General features: G+C 40.1%; 1 protein-coding gene across 3 annotated transcripts in view; it reads right to left on the bottom strand.

Annotated features, from left to right (window-relative positions):
* The window catches only part of CPNE4 (copine 4), a 315,514-nt gene that overhangs the window by 8,123 nt on the left and 293,807 nt on the right, over window positions 1-13,584 (bottom strand). For all 3 annotated transcript variants that reach the window (XM_055806291.1, XM_005242246.4, XM_055806292.1), the window contains 3 exons: window positions 13,115-13,169; window positions 3,296-3,347; window positions 1,271-1,404 (listed from right to left, as the gene is read on the bottom strand). In XM_055806291.1, coding sequence (XP_055662266.1) covers window positions 1,271-1,404; window positions 3,296-3,347; window positions 13,115-13,169 — 241 coding nt within the window. The remainder of the gene's footprint in view (window positions 1-1,270; window positions 1,405-3,295; window positions 3,348-13,114; window positions 13,170-13,584) is intronic.

The raw sequence follows: 13,584 nt of genomic DNA on the forward strand, positions 1-13,584 counted from the left end.
AATACCAACACACTAAACATCATTAAAGTTTGTGTATACACAGCCATATAAACTCAAATGTTCTGTTCATCACTTCCTGCCATGAACAAAACAAAACACACAGGGAGAAAACCTTATATTGAAGACTTATGATATAAATTAATTCATTTTTCAAACAGAAAGAGGGGAAGCTTAAGTTTAGAAGAACGAAGCAACTTATTCAATATGACATACTAGTTCAGAGGCAGCACTGGGAACAGAGTGAGCCACCTCAGGATTAGGTGGATATGGAAATTCAAACATACCAATTCCCCATTTTAGGACTGGGACCTAAATACTATCAAGATCCTAGAGATGGCAGTGGAGTCATAATCACAAGCTGACTCATAAGCAGAAATATTTGGGAACTGCTGCCTTAATAGGACTTAAAAAAAGGCTCAGCACATGAAGAAAGCTTAGAGAAAGCTCTAGGCCTGGTAATGAGATGCATATCGGTGTACAGCTCTCTTCTGTTCATATACACAGGCATTTTACTTTCTGCAGTATACAAGTTCTCTGTTACATCCTTTATTCCCACAACACTATAAATGTTTCAGGCCTACTTACTCACATATTCTCTCATCTCCCTTTCTCCCTTTCGTCTAGAAGGCAGGAGAAAACCAAGCCTAATGCATTTCAAAGATGTACATTTAAAACACAATCTAGGCTTAAGTCTTCTAGCCCAAGAAATCTGTTGTGGGTTTTATGTCAGATGCAGGCTAACAGACTTGTCTCCTGATTTCTAAAATGCATGCGATACTCCATGTCAGTAATAGCAAATTGAAAACTACACTGAAAATCCCTACAGTTTTCAAAGGAATGGTTAGAAAAATCCCCTAGCTGAACAAAAGAGTCTTAGTACATCCTCTGCAAGAGACTTGAAACTGGGTGAGTGTAGGGAATGGTTTGAACTCATCTACTTGTATGATCAACACTCTTTGGGCTTGGCCTCTAAATTTTTGTAACCTTAGTGGTGCCATTTATGTTTACACAGTGAAGAATTGGATGTCTTACAGTAGCTTTAAAAGCAGGAAACAGAACAGTGAGGGCAGAATTTCAAGTTGTGACTATCAAAGCTATAAAGGCCAGATACATTGCCCCAGCTGAAACAGACTCAAGCTGCCTTCTGTGAAGGCAGTTAGTGAAAACTGTGAAGGCATGATTTACATACATGAAAAGGCCTTGTATTGATGGCCTACAAAAGATCCATCACAAGACAAGAAAAAAGCCAAACACAGCATTATGTCCTTACCGAGGCCTCCTTGGTGTTGGTCTCCTCTGATGCTGATTTTGCCACTTTCTGGATGATGGGAGCAATGTTTGTAGGCCCATATAGCTGCAGCTTGGGAAGGCAGCTCTGATAAGCCTCCACAACACCTTGTATTCCTGGCACAAAAAGCCACACAAAAGGAAAATAAATGTGGAGTACATCACCAATATCATGCTTGTTTAAAATGTAAACAACAGGCAGGTTCTTACTGAATAAATTTTAAATATAACATGATTAGCAAGGACTAACTGCTTCAGATAATTTCCAAGAAGTTGTCTCTAGCTGTCTTGAATCTAGTTTGTAATATATATAATTCATTATACCATGCTTCTCCTTTCCAGGAGTTTTTAATGTCTACTTTCCAGCTATCAGCTCGCAATGCCATAGCTTCCATCCTTGTCAGTTCAAGGTGGAAGTGATCACTTCCTGATCACCAGCTAAGATTCATCAATCTTGGGGTAGACATCAATCAAAAACACTTCAACACTTCTCTCTTCTCCTCTTCAGATACATATTTATTTCTGTTTATCATGGTAGTTATCAGCAAATTTGCCCTTTGTACTTATAACTTAGAGCTGTCAAGGAATTCAAACATCTTTTCAAATACCTGACTCCCCTGTGCTAAGAAAATAATTTTTCAGGGTGAATTTGCATAATTGCTCACAGGTTGAATTCAGCTATGACCAAAACACTGTGAAATCTTGGGAGAAACAGCAGGATGCTTTGCAGTCTACAGAAAAATCAGCTTTAGTCAAGAAGTTTTGATGGAAAGCTAGCTATTTTTGGCTTTTTTATTTCAGGATATGTAGCCAGACTTCTGCTGACACACTTGAAAGATCACAGAATGGAAACTGGTGTTTTCAATCATCAAGAAGAAGGATTTGTTGAAGTGATGCATGTTAGCCTCAACATTCAGAACTCCCAGCTTACCAGACCTAAAGGATTAGAGGTCAAAAGTTGGAAAGAAAGTGATAGACTGAAGAGCTTTGTAAAGGATGCTGAAGAACGGAATTACTTCAATAAGATCCTAAGCCAGTTTCAGTTTGCACTGAGACTAGCTCACTCAGGATATTTTACTCAACCATGTTTAGAGGATATATGGGTGCAGATCGATTACTAACAAATCACAGGGAGCTGTAATTGCTTTACAACAATACACCTGAACCTCCTATGAAAAAATGGTGGAGAACGCAGTCTTCTTTCTTTATAGCTACATATTTTTCTATTGCAGTGCTCACAGACAAAAGAACACGCTCCAATTATAGCTACGATTGGCTAAAATGTAATGTTACAACATTTCCCTTGGTAATTCCAGTGACTGAATTACATATTGCAAAACTAACGTTTGTCACTTACAAAGACAAGACATACAGCAACATCTGCTATGTGAATCTGGCCTCTGACTACCAAGGATTAGTGAATATTGCTAGAACACACCAATACCCTACACTGTGTTACAACAATCTCCTACTGCATTTGCTGTCATGGAAGTACGCTTCCTCTACCACAGTAGTCCTCAGCTTTACCCTGACCCTTTGGTGCTGGATGTCACTGGGCTGATTTGCAGCAGGCTACTGTAGCTACAGGTCTGGCCAAAGAACTGGCTCCAAGCTGAGGGAATCTTTGATCACAGAGGTTCACAGCCTGCTTTTGCATGCTCTGCCCTTCTTAGCTGCACAACCTATGTTGTTGATGTAGCTGAAGATCTGGAATGAATCTAGAAGACAAGGCTTTAGTTTTCAGGAATTGCTAGTGATTTGGGAAAGTACAAGTGCTGAATGTCCAAGATGGTATACTTTCAAAGGGACATATTTTTCAGGAAATTAATGTGTGGCACTTTCTCAGGTTTCTAAAGCTAAGCCAAATGGCTTGGAGTCTGTCAGGTTTCAAAAATCCTGGCTGCTTTCTTTAGAAACCACTTTGGATAACACAGGGGATACAATGAAAAATGCAAGCACATTTTGCACACAGCAAAAATACGGCAGTCTGTCCTAATGTGAGTGTTACCTGCACATTCTGGGTTGTCTTCATTGAAATTAATTGCAAAATCATGAGAGACCTGCAGATAAACAGAAAGAAGAGAAGACTGTAGTCAGAAAAAATATTCCAAGAGGACCTGCAGTTAAACAGCATTTACATTCTTTCTGCATGAAACCAGAGATCTCCCCACAGAAACAAAGTAATAAAACTAGAATCAAACTCATCAATAACAACAACAAACCCAAGAAAAAATAGCACAAAGAAAAAACACCCAAGTCCCTGAGAAATCACATCAATATGGTGTCAGGACTGGGCTATCAATGCCAGGCACTGAAGAGGGAACTATGGCTGAGGAGATTTAAACGCCAGCTCTCCCTAACTCAGCATCTCAAACTGCAGGAGAGAGAAAGCAGGTTGTGATACAGAACTGACAGAAAATCAGCCCCCTTCTGAATCCTGCACTCATATCTGTGACCAGTTCCTCATTTGAAGGCCATGGGAATACTGGGAAAAAATATTCTTCAAAGAGATCAAGGAAGTCACCCAGACCCTCTGTGAAATAATAATGTAAGAAATTTAAGGGGTCGAAGCTGGTTAAGAAGTTACGTTAGGCTGGGGGGAAATTAATAAGAAAAAACCTGAAGACTCTTGTTTTTCCTCAAATTTAGTGAATATCCCAGCCCCCACCCCCACCCCCACCCCCCACCCCCCAAAGAAATGACTGTGAACACAAAAAGGTTGCTGATTTTCTAATAAAACAATGTATTGTATCTTTCAAGGCTTAGGAAAATAATACAAGGCTTCTGTATGCACAAATAATGCAAGAGAATGCAAGTCTCAGGTTCCAGGCTTCCTCTGTCTGTTGCTTAGAGTTCTGCATCCACAGCACAAATCTGTTGGGACTGAAACTTTCTTCAGATGCTCTTTTCTGGTTCTAAGTTTTGTTCTTGCCTGCATTTTCTCCAGATTCCTTTTTGCTCCTTTGTTTGATCAATAAGAAGGCTTGATTCCTTTTAATCTCAGCTCTGAAGCTCAGTTTCTTAATTCTCCTGTTTGTCTTAAATTGTCTTGAATGAAGCCCAACTTTCGTCTTGCAATGCAATCTATACCTACATCTACATCTACATCTACATCTACATCTATATATCTATATCATCTATGTATTTGGTATGCAAAAGGTGGATATGGCCAAGAGTTAAGCAGGTGATTTGCGTAATTTAAAGTTGACATCAGGTATATCATCCCCAATTCATGAAGGCATTTACATATCTAACTCCGATTACACACATTTGAGACTTTATAGATCTCTGTAGGGCCTTCAGAAGCACCAACGGTCCTAGTCATATGGAAAGCAATCTGTTAACTCCCTTACAATGGAACCTGGATTATGTGCAGAGAGAGATTTATTTGTTGGACGTCGCTGGTTTATTTGCTAGTTTAGACAACTTGACAGCACACAGAAACTGGTCTATGACTAACAGACCCATAGATCAAATGTGATTACAGAGAAACTTCTGTGAAAGCAAAGTGGTGTAAGTTGGCTAATGACTGCCAAAGAGAGTTTCTCATAAATTGAATTTCCCCATCAGATGCTGGCCTTGCTTACCCCAGTGATGCTCACCATTGCTTATTAAGAGGTTAAATAAAGCAGGACTTCTACCACAATGGTAAAGGACTGAAGCAAAAACTCACTGACGAAACTGTAGGCACCTCAGCCCAGCCAGGAATTTGGTATGTCTACACCAAGCATCAGTTGCCTTTTATGGAGGGTTTTGTGTGGGCCATTCAGGCTACCCTACTTGGTCACGGAAGATAATCCATGAAGTCCCTACCTATGTTCCTCACTGAGCAGGCACAGAAGAGCAGGGCTGTCAGTTACACTCAGTAACTCAGAAGTGCTCCAGAGCCCTTCTGTCTGGCCGCTCTGCTATGTCTCTGTACACTTTGCCCAGCTGGTATCTGCCAGACTCATGACCAGCTGCAGGCCAAAGGTAATTGCAGCTGTCAAGAACAATTATATGAATTTTCACTCACTGATGATTTTTCTGTTGTTTCAGTAGCCCTCCTTCCTTTAGGTTCTCTATATTTTGTATTAACTGCATCTCAAGAGCAAGAAGGACAGTGATGCATGTTTATGTATTGCAGGCTGAGTCTTTCAACACTGTGACCCTTCAGTGATTTTGTTTTCTCCAAATGCATTCAAAATTATAGCTAAAGGAGTATCACAATTCTTTTCCAGAGCTATGAATACAGTATTTTAATCTCACGTGCAAGCATAGGCTGGATCCTTTTGTTGCTATACCTCTTTCAGAATCACACTATGCAAACAATTTATCTGGTTCAGAGCTAAGGCACCCAGTCTATTATTTAAGAAAAAAATGTAGACAATGGTTCAGGCTAACAAGGAAAGCCCAAGTCTAGTAAGTGTGTACAATGATCCAAAAAATATTACTATCTGAGCAACGGCTGCTATCCTCCCAAAGCAAATGTGCCTTCACACATTGTCATCCTCATTTACCAAGAAGAGTATTGAAACGTATCCTGAAGATAGGACAGGAAACACGGTGAATGTGCAAAAGATTAGGTTGTTTCCTATGCCATCTGAACAATATATCACAATTTAAACAAGATGTAAGTATAATGTGAAGGGGAGAAGTTCTTTGAGCAGCTCAGTGATGGTTCACAAACAGGAAATCATCACCTAAGGCAAGCCAACTTTTAAAGCAGAGTTCCTCCAGATGTCAGAACTCATTCTCCACCCAGGTAAGTAAAACCAGCTATGCTTCAACCCACCCCTGTGCTGTCTCCCCTGTGGTGGCCAAAGTTCAAGAGGGTCCAAGCCAGCAGAGACTTCAGACATATGACATGTACTAAAGGCCTTACTGAACTTGGGCTGCTACCTGATAAGACTCCATGTAAAGCCTACTCATGTCAGAAGGTGGTTTGGATCAAAGATTCAATGCTTTTGTTTTCAAAACAGTGCAAGGTAATGAGCCTTCCTCCTTTTTTTTTTTTTTTTTTTTTTAATTAAACATGCAAGGGCTTTTGTGACTAAAATGCAAACCATGCTGGTGACAGAGGACCAAAAGCTGGTATATTAAATGGCATCTTTCTGATATCGAATGGCGCAGTCCTCATGCACTCCCAGAACTGATAAAGTAATGAGGAAAAGGAGGCAAAACTGTGAACATATAAGATGCTGAAGTCTGGGAAATCCTCAGGGGAAACAAGAAGACACTTGGCTGTTCAGAAGCACTAGGGTGGTTTGTAAAATGGATAAATCTAACAGTCAGGAAATCCTGGAATATGGCAAGTCACACAAACACAGAGTGACTGCTTTACATTAGTGCCTGGCACAGAGAACTTTGCAAAGAACTGCAGATCGTGCTCTGTGGTAGAAGTCAGCCTCATGGTAAGGAATGTCCTCGCAGAACTGTGACTGTGTCATGGACCCTGGATTAAGTTTTGAATATGTAGCTGGCCCTCTGCTCAGCCCTCCTCCTCTCTCTCAACATCAGTCCATAAACTCAATAAAAGGAAAGGAAAGAGAAATTCTGGAGTGCAGAGGTGATTACATGTGATCAGTCTGGCATTACCTGGTTTGCTGCACAAAGCACCACTCAAAGCCTCTACCTATGGGCTTTTACTTGAACTTGACTACATATTAATCTTTTGCCTCTGCAGGACTCCAGATAAATTATTTAGCAGATAAAATCATGGATGTGGGATTATTAAAGCACAGCTGTTCAGGAACTTCCTGCACAAGGAACATATTATTTCGCAGGTAATTTCTTCAACTTTTTAACAAGAAAAATAAGTAGCTCTACCATATATCATGATGTAGATTACGATGACAGCATTTCTGAGGATATATCAAATAAATAAACAATCCAAAATATTTTTGCTAAGGCAGATTATAGTAATTTTTTGTCTTACTGCTGTACAATGCCTCCATTGCCTGTACATACACAGTGACAAGCACCTACATACAGAAAGGTAGTTGTCCATCAATGTGATGGCACCCATGAGGCTCTTGCAAGAATCATAACCATACTTCCACATGCTTATCACCAGTTTAGTAGAAAAGTCCCCTTGATTTAATGTAGCAGGTAACTTATTTCCCTTGTATTGGGGTGTAATGAAATTCACCCTCTTAGCACGGTCCTTGCTAAATAGGTTTTTAATTAAGTCTGAAAGGAGAATTTCCTAATTAACGAGAATTTCTGAGATTTAAAAAAAAAAAAAAAAAAGTCTTCTGGACTCAGACTGAAACCTCAGAACACAAACAAAAACCCTGCCTTGGAATCTGACAAATAATAAACCCCCACAAAATCATAAAGCAAATTTCTGCAAAGCTTCTGGACTACACAAAGTCATTTTATTTAAGTTGCATCAAAATATGTTATTCTATTTTGGCCTCCACACTTTTTTAAACCCCTTTAACTGAACTTCCATTTTTTAAATAGAAAGCTGTTTTGACTCAGAAACCACATTTTTCATTCATTTTGCAAATGCTGAATGTGGATGCCTGAATTCTGAGAATCAGTAGTACTTTTTTTCCCTCTCTAGATTGTTAAATTAATTTAACTTAACCTCCCTGTCCTAAATAGCTCCAGCTTTCCTGAAATCTCTATGGTGATGGTACTGGGACTACTTGACAAACAATCTGACAAATTCAGGCATGTTTAGGAATGCTTTCTTACTAATTTAAATAGAGATTGTCAAAAAACCATGAACAATACTTGCATACAAGCATAAAGGCTGAGATGCACAATGTTGAGCACTTATCTGAGAATAATTGAACACTATTAAGCCACTGCCAGTCTGAAAATTAAATATGGAATGCCTGCATATTTTGCAAAAACTTAAGACACTAACAAATTTAAAGAAACATTGCTGAAAAGCTATTATTTTCAGAATGCTCATTAATCAAATAGTTTGGGAGCTGGACAACTTGTGTCTCTGGCTAAGACTATGTTGTAGACATTTCTGCTTGGCAAACCCTGGCCATTTATTTTCCTTTGTACTTGATGTTTGAGCATGCTGCTCAGTTTCCACATGTAAATCCAAGTTGCGTGGATAAGGTGACAAATTCTGCTTTTCCCCTTGCTATGTTACACATCTTTCTGTTGGTTCTTTTTTTGTCAGGTTTGCATGTATTTTTTCCCTCCAGCTCCTGAAAAGTGCAGGAATCACAAAAAGCATAGCACTTTTCAAGTCCCTTACCTGTGCAGCAAACCAGACAGTGCAGGTTAGGGTTGTGAAGATGCAGTACTGTTTCTGTTAACTGCAGTAAGGTTCTCTCCAGCAGCTCTTCCCAGCATAAGCAGTGGATGAAGCTTTCATTAAGAAATGCAGAAATAACCAGGACTTCTTAAAACAAACTACAAGTTGTTTTGTACTTATTCAGGTCCCAGCCTGCAGTTCTTCTTTAGGAAAGACCACTTCATTATTGGCAATACAACCATCATGGGGCTGACAAAATTCGAACTTTCTTTCCATTTTAACAGTAAGTTTTGTGCTGCTGTGTGTTTTTTCAGCTGCTTTGAGTCCTGCCTGCTAAGAAATCAGTGTGTGTGGTCCAGCTTTCTTTCCTCCTCTTCCCTGTGACCTTTTGCAGCAGTGTCTGAGTCCATATTATCTGCCACCTCTTTGCTTTACGTCAGACTTCTCAGATATTTCTCATTGCAAAAAATAAGTAATGGGCTGCAGACACTGCTGTGGAATAACCAGCATGTTCTGCAAGTTTCATGTGATAGAAACTCAAGAGGGGAACATTGCTCTCAGAGGTTTACTTAGATCAGTGAGCAGGGTGACATGTTTGTTAGGCCTTGGGGAAAAAGGGTCATATTGCCAAACATTAGAAGAAAGATCTCTAAACTGATGCAGAATGTTATATATGGCAGTCTTGCCTTCCTCGCTCCCACAGGTTCCATATACCACTGAGAAACTGCTGGGTTTCTGCTAACAGCTTAAGTGTTTCATTTGGAGCTGAAATGAGGGAAAACCAAGTCAGTGTAACATAGCGGTGTGCTCTGGAAATGGAAATTCTGTAGAAAGCATATACAAAAATATGATTTAAAGGGGTTCAACCTCAAGAGATTAATTAAGAGCCTGCAGAGGTGGATACTGACATTGTTCTGAAGTGCTAATGTAAAATGGGGGAGGCGGGTATTTTTCCATGGGGAATAATAGTTGGCATAGCAAACATTGCTTTTCTTGTAGCATGTAAAAGGATGTGAGAAGGCTAGCATCTCACTAAACGGACAGGTGGATACTGCCCTCTAGTACCCATCCCAGGCTACTGGCAGGAGCTCAAGACAGCATGAAACCAAGGCACTGGTCTGACAAGGCTGGAAATGGACACCTTTCTCCCATGTGGCTGAGGGCACCAAGGAAACCTTAGCAAAAAATATTAAGAGCTTACGGACAACCTGAAAGCAGTGGCTTTCAGCTGCTAACATTGGTTAGCATTGATTCACGCTGAATAGTGAGTTACAGGACTCATTTTTCCATAGCTTGTGACTGAGCATGATATAAATTAGACATGAATCCACTCGATCCATTTCGCCTACTGTTTTTATCAGGCCGCTTACTTCTGTCCCTCCCTCACTGTGTTACTGTCATGCATATGTTGGTCAGCTTTCATTTAGACTTTCACGGAAGCTATGTTGTTTGAAGGGTCTCATGGTTGGTTACTTAGAAACCCTTGGCAGTGGGAATAATTTTTTTTCCACAGCCCTAGAAATTTGTTGTCTACTGGAAGAAATAAAAGAGCAGCTGCTGGTGTGCAGAGACCAACATGCTATGAGCAGGTTAGATCATCTCATTAAAACTGGAGGCTTGAAAGCAGACACTCTAAAATGAAAAGCTGATCTATCCACATGATGGGGTCAGAACTTGGAATTTCTTGTAATGATTCAAACTAAATTTGAAGATGTGAATTATTACAGTTACGATACTGCTGTCCTGTAATAAAGCAAAAGATATGTATGACTTGTAATACCTTTGACTGATAACATCAAAAGAACTTTTGTGTAGCACAAGATCTGCAGTGTTGCTGTGGTGTCTATAGTGTTACCATATTTTTGCAGAAAAACATAAGAAGTTATGGGAGACAAGTTGGGAATACTTTTTTCTACAGTCTTTCTCACTTCTAATTATAACAGATTCTTCTCTGTTTCTTATGCATCTTGGCTATGTTCCACATCAAACACTGATGTTGCCTTTAAATTAACTTTACGATACCAGTGTAGACTAAATTACTGAAGGATTTTCAGGTTTATTGGTCTTGACTTATAAAGGCATCATGATGAGGCTGACTCTTCACTCTCTTAGAGGGCGTATCTTTCAATTCAGAAGTGCAGCCAAAGGCAAGCACAAATTGGGAACTGCTGATACAGTTTATTTTAAGAGGACAAATACATGTATGGACTGTGTAGAGTATCACAATAGCACACAATGGATGGCTGTTAATTCCTAATACAGTTCCACTTGGATGTGTCCATGATAGACACCAAGCAAATTATTTGTGCCCATCTGGGGCACAAGAAGAGCTAGTCCCCCTGCGACATGGTTCTTCTCTTCTTCAAAGTCTTATTACATTGGTAAGCTGATGCCATGTCATTTTGTCTTTGTCATTTTCTGTCACAATTTTCCATAGTGGAGATAACAGACATTCTTCTGCCACTCACTTGCATATCCAGTTACTTTGGGACTTGTTGTGTTTCTCACACATGTTATCCACAAGCAAGTAGCTCCATCGTCTTAAGTCCCCCCTTACTCTTCCTGAAGTTTTCAAAATCTGAAGGTCATGATTCATCCCTTTTCTTACTTTGAGAGGTTAGTAACATACAGCAAGACTCTTCATCCATGCATGGGCTACTAAGTTCAGTGCAAGTCTCCAACTTTCTTAAGAGTAGTTGTCAGGAAATTATCCAAACACCAGTTCTGCCAAAGCAGAAAATCAAGTCATGTTGGTGACTGTAGGAATATCTGGTTACAAAGTCCCTCTGAAATCACTTTCTGGCAAGACATGTTTTTCAGCTGACACCTGAGATTTGCTCTCATAATCAGGTGAAGAGGCTGTTGCTGGGGTCTGACAAAACTAGTATGTTGCCAATATGCTCATGTGACCTGAGGCATCAATGCCATCAGCTGATTATTTTGGCTGAGAAAGAAGGAGTCTGTTAATAGCTCGTGCTATTAATTTCACTCTACTGCCACCACCAGCAAAACAGTGAAAAGACTTCAGCTGGTACAGTAACATCTTCCTTCAAGCAGTCCTTAGATAAGGATGGCTCTCTGCAGCTGAAAGAATTGCAAGTTTTCCCCCATGCAATGATGGCCAGTACTGGACTTGAAAGAATGATCTGGTTGTGATGTATAGCCCAACTCACCCAGTCAACACTGCTATACAGCCATGGGTGGGGAGGCACATATTCATGGCAAAGGGATGGACGTTTGGTAAGTAGATACTGCATTTCACTAATGTATCTGGTGGTAAGAGGCTGCTTATATTTATTCCCTAAAACACTTCCCCCTTATATAGTTGGATATAACCTTATATATGGTTGTCACTTGCTGCAGTTGGATTAGATAAACAACAGGCACAGATATTCTGTGCACATTTACCACATTAAAATCTATATCAAAGTTCTGGAAGATGTCTCTGATTTTGGAAAGCATTAACACTGGTGTTACTTTTCAGGAACAGAGCACTGCCAACACCTTGTCAGCCACAGTGGTCTTTTTTATAACAGTGCTTTTTAGCATAGAAGGCAATGTTGTTAAGACATATGCTGACTTACCTTAGCCACCTGTTTGCAAGACCTATCAAATTTGCTGTACCTCACTACTGTTACTTCTTACACAGGTATCAAATCTACAAGTCATGAGGAACACACTGGTACATTTTTTTTCATCTGCTGATTCATGCTTTACAATGCTGAGTGACACACAATCCCTCTCTGCACAGAAATTCTCACCTGCCCGGTATTCACCTCCCTACCCCAGCCACAACCAAGAGACACAACTCAGAGCAGGGGACAAGGGGATACTGGATGAAGTCTGCATAATCAGAAGTCTAATGCTGTTCTTTTCTAGCTAGTATCTGAGTTGCAGAATCCCCAGCTAGTTTTTGGTTACTTATTTGTACAGAACTACTCTCCCGCCCACATTACCTCTACATGTGCAACACAAGATCTGAACTTCTGCCTATTTCTTCTTAGGCCTTTCTCTGTTGGATGTTCCTTCTTTTACTCCACTGTCTCCACGCCAGCCCTCCCAGACTGCATATTTACACTCACAATTGCACCATCACTGTGGATCACTCTCATTTTGTTTATAAATACTACTTCTTTCCGGCATGGATACATGCTCTCATATTTCTCTTCCTGGTACTGATAATGTCCACAAATTTGCAGATCAAAACTCTTCCCAAGTCTTTGTTTTCAGGCAGATGTTAAGTCTCTTCATCATAAAGCATGGATGCTAGGTTACTCACTGAACCACATCTTCCAAACATGGTTCCATCAAACCAGGGCTCACAAAGCTTCAAAATATGCTTGGCATGTGTTGTTCAACAAATCAGTTCTCCTCTTACTAGACTAGCATCCGTTATCAAAGCTTCACCAATACCATGACATATTTTGGGTGTAACACAACCATCTTAAGTCTAGCCTTGATCTCTGGTTTCAGTGAGGTATCACTGGGTGAGAATGCCAGATGAAAGAAAACAAGCAGTAGGAGCTGCTTGCCCTAGCCCCTGCCCTGCCCCGAACAATTTCTCCCTTATTTTGTCCCTCATAAACCAAGGAAATTATAAAAAGTAATTTATGCACCTACTTTGTATTCTGGGGGTATCCTTGCTCCGAATCCAAAGGCTGGGAACATTTTGTCACTGAAAAAGAACAACAACAAAAAAAAAAAAAAAAAGAAAAAAAAAGAGATCCCACAGAGAAATGTATTTTGTTACAATAAACATTTATTCTTCTGTAAGCATTCATCAGAAATGCAAAGCAGTACAACCGTACAGAAATGGCTTCTACATTAAGAGTGTTACATGGCAGACTGGAAGGGTTTTGGATTAGAGAAGCAAGGGCATGTGCTGAGCAGATGGGGGAGTGATACGGGAGATCTTTCAGGGGAATCCCTAGTATTTTTGGGAAGTTAAAATCATTTGGAGAATACTGAGGGATCAAGATATCTTGCATTTCTCCCACAACTGCAGCAACAGGTCTGTATCACCCACTCTTCTGCACTACCTGACTGCAGTATGAGCATGAGTTGTCTTAAGAGCCTGTCACAACATTTAT

Source organism: Falco peregrinus, chromosome 5, assembly GCF_023634155.1.
Source record: "Falco peregrinus isolate bFalPer1 chromosome 5, bFalPer1.pri, whole genome shotgun sequence".
Classification (NCBI taxonomy): domain Eukaryota; kingdom Metazoa; phylum Chordata; class Aves; order Falconiformes; family Falconidae; genus Falco; species Falco peregrinus.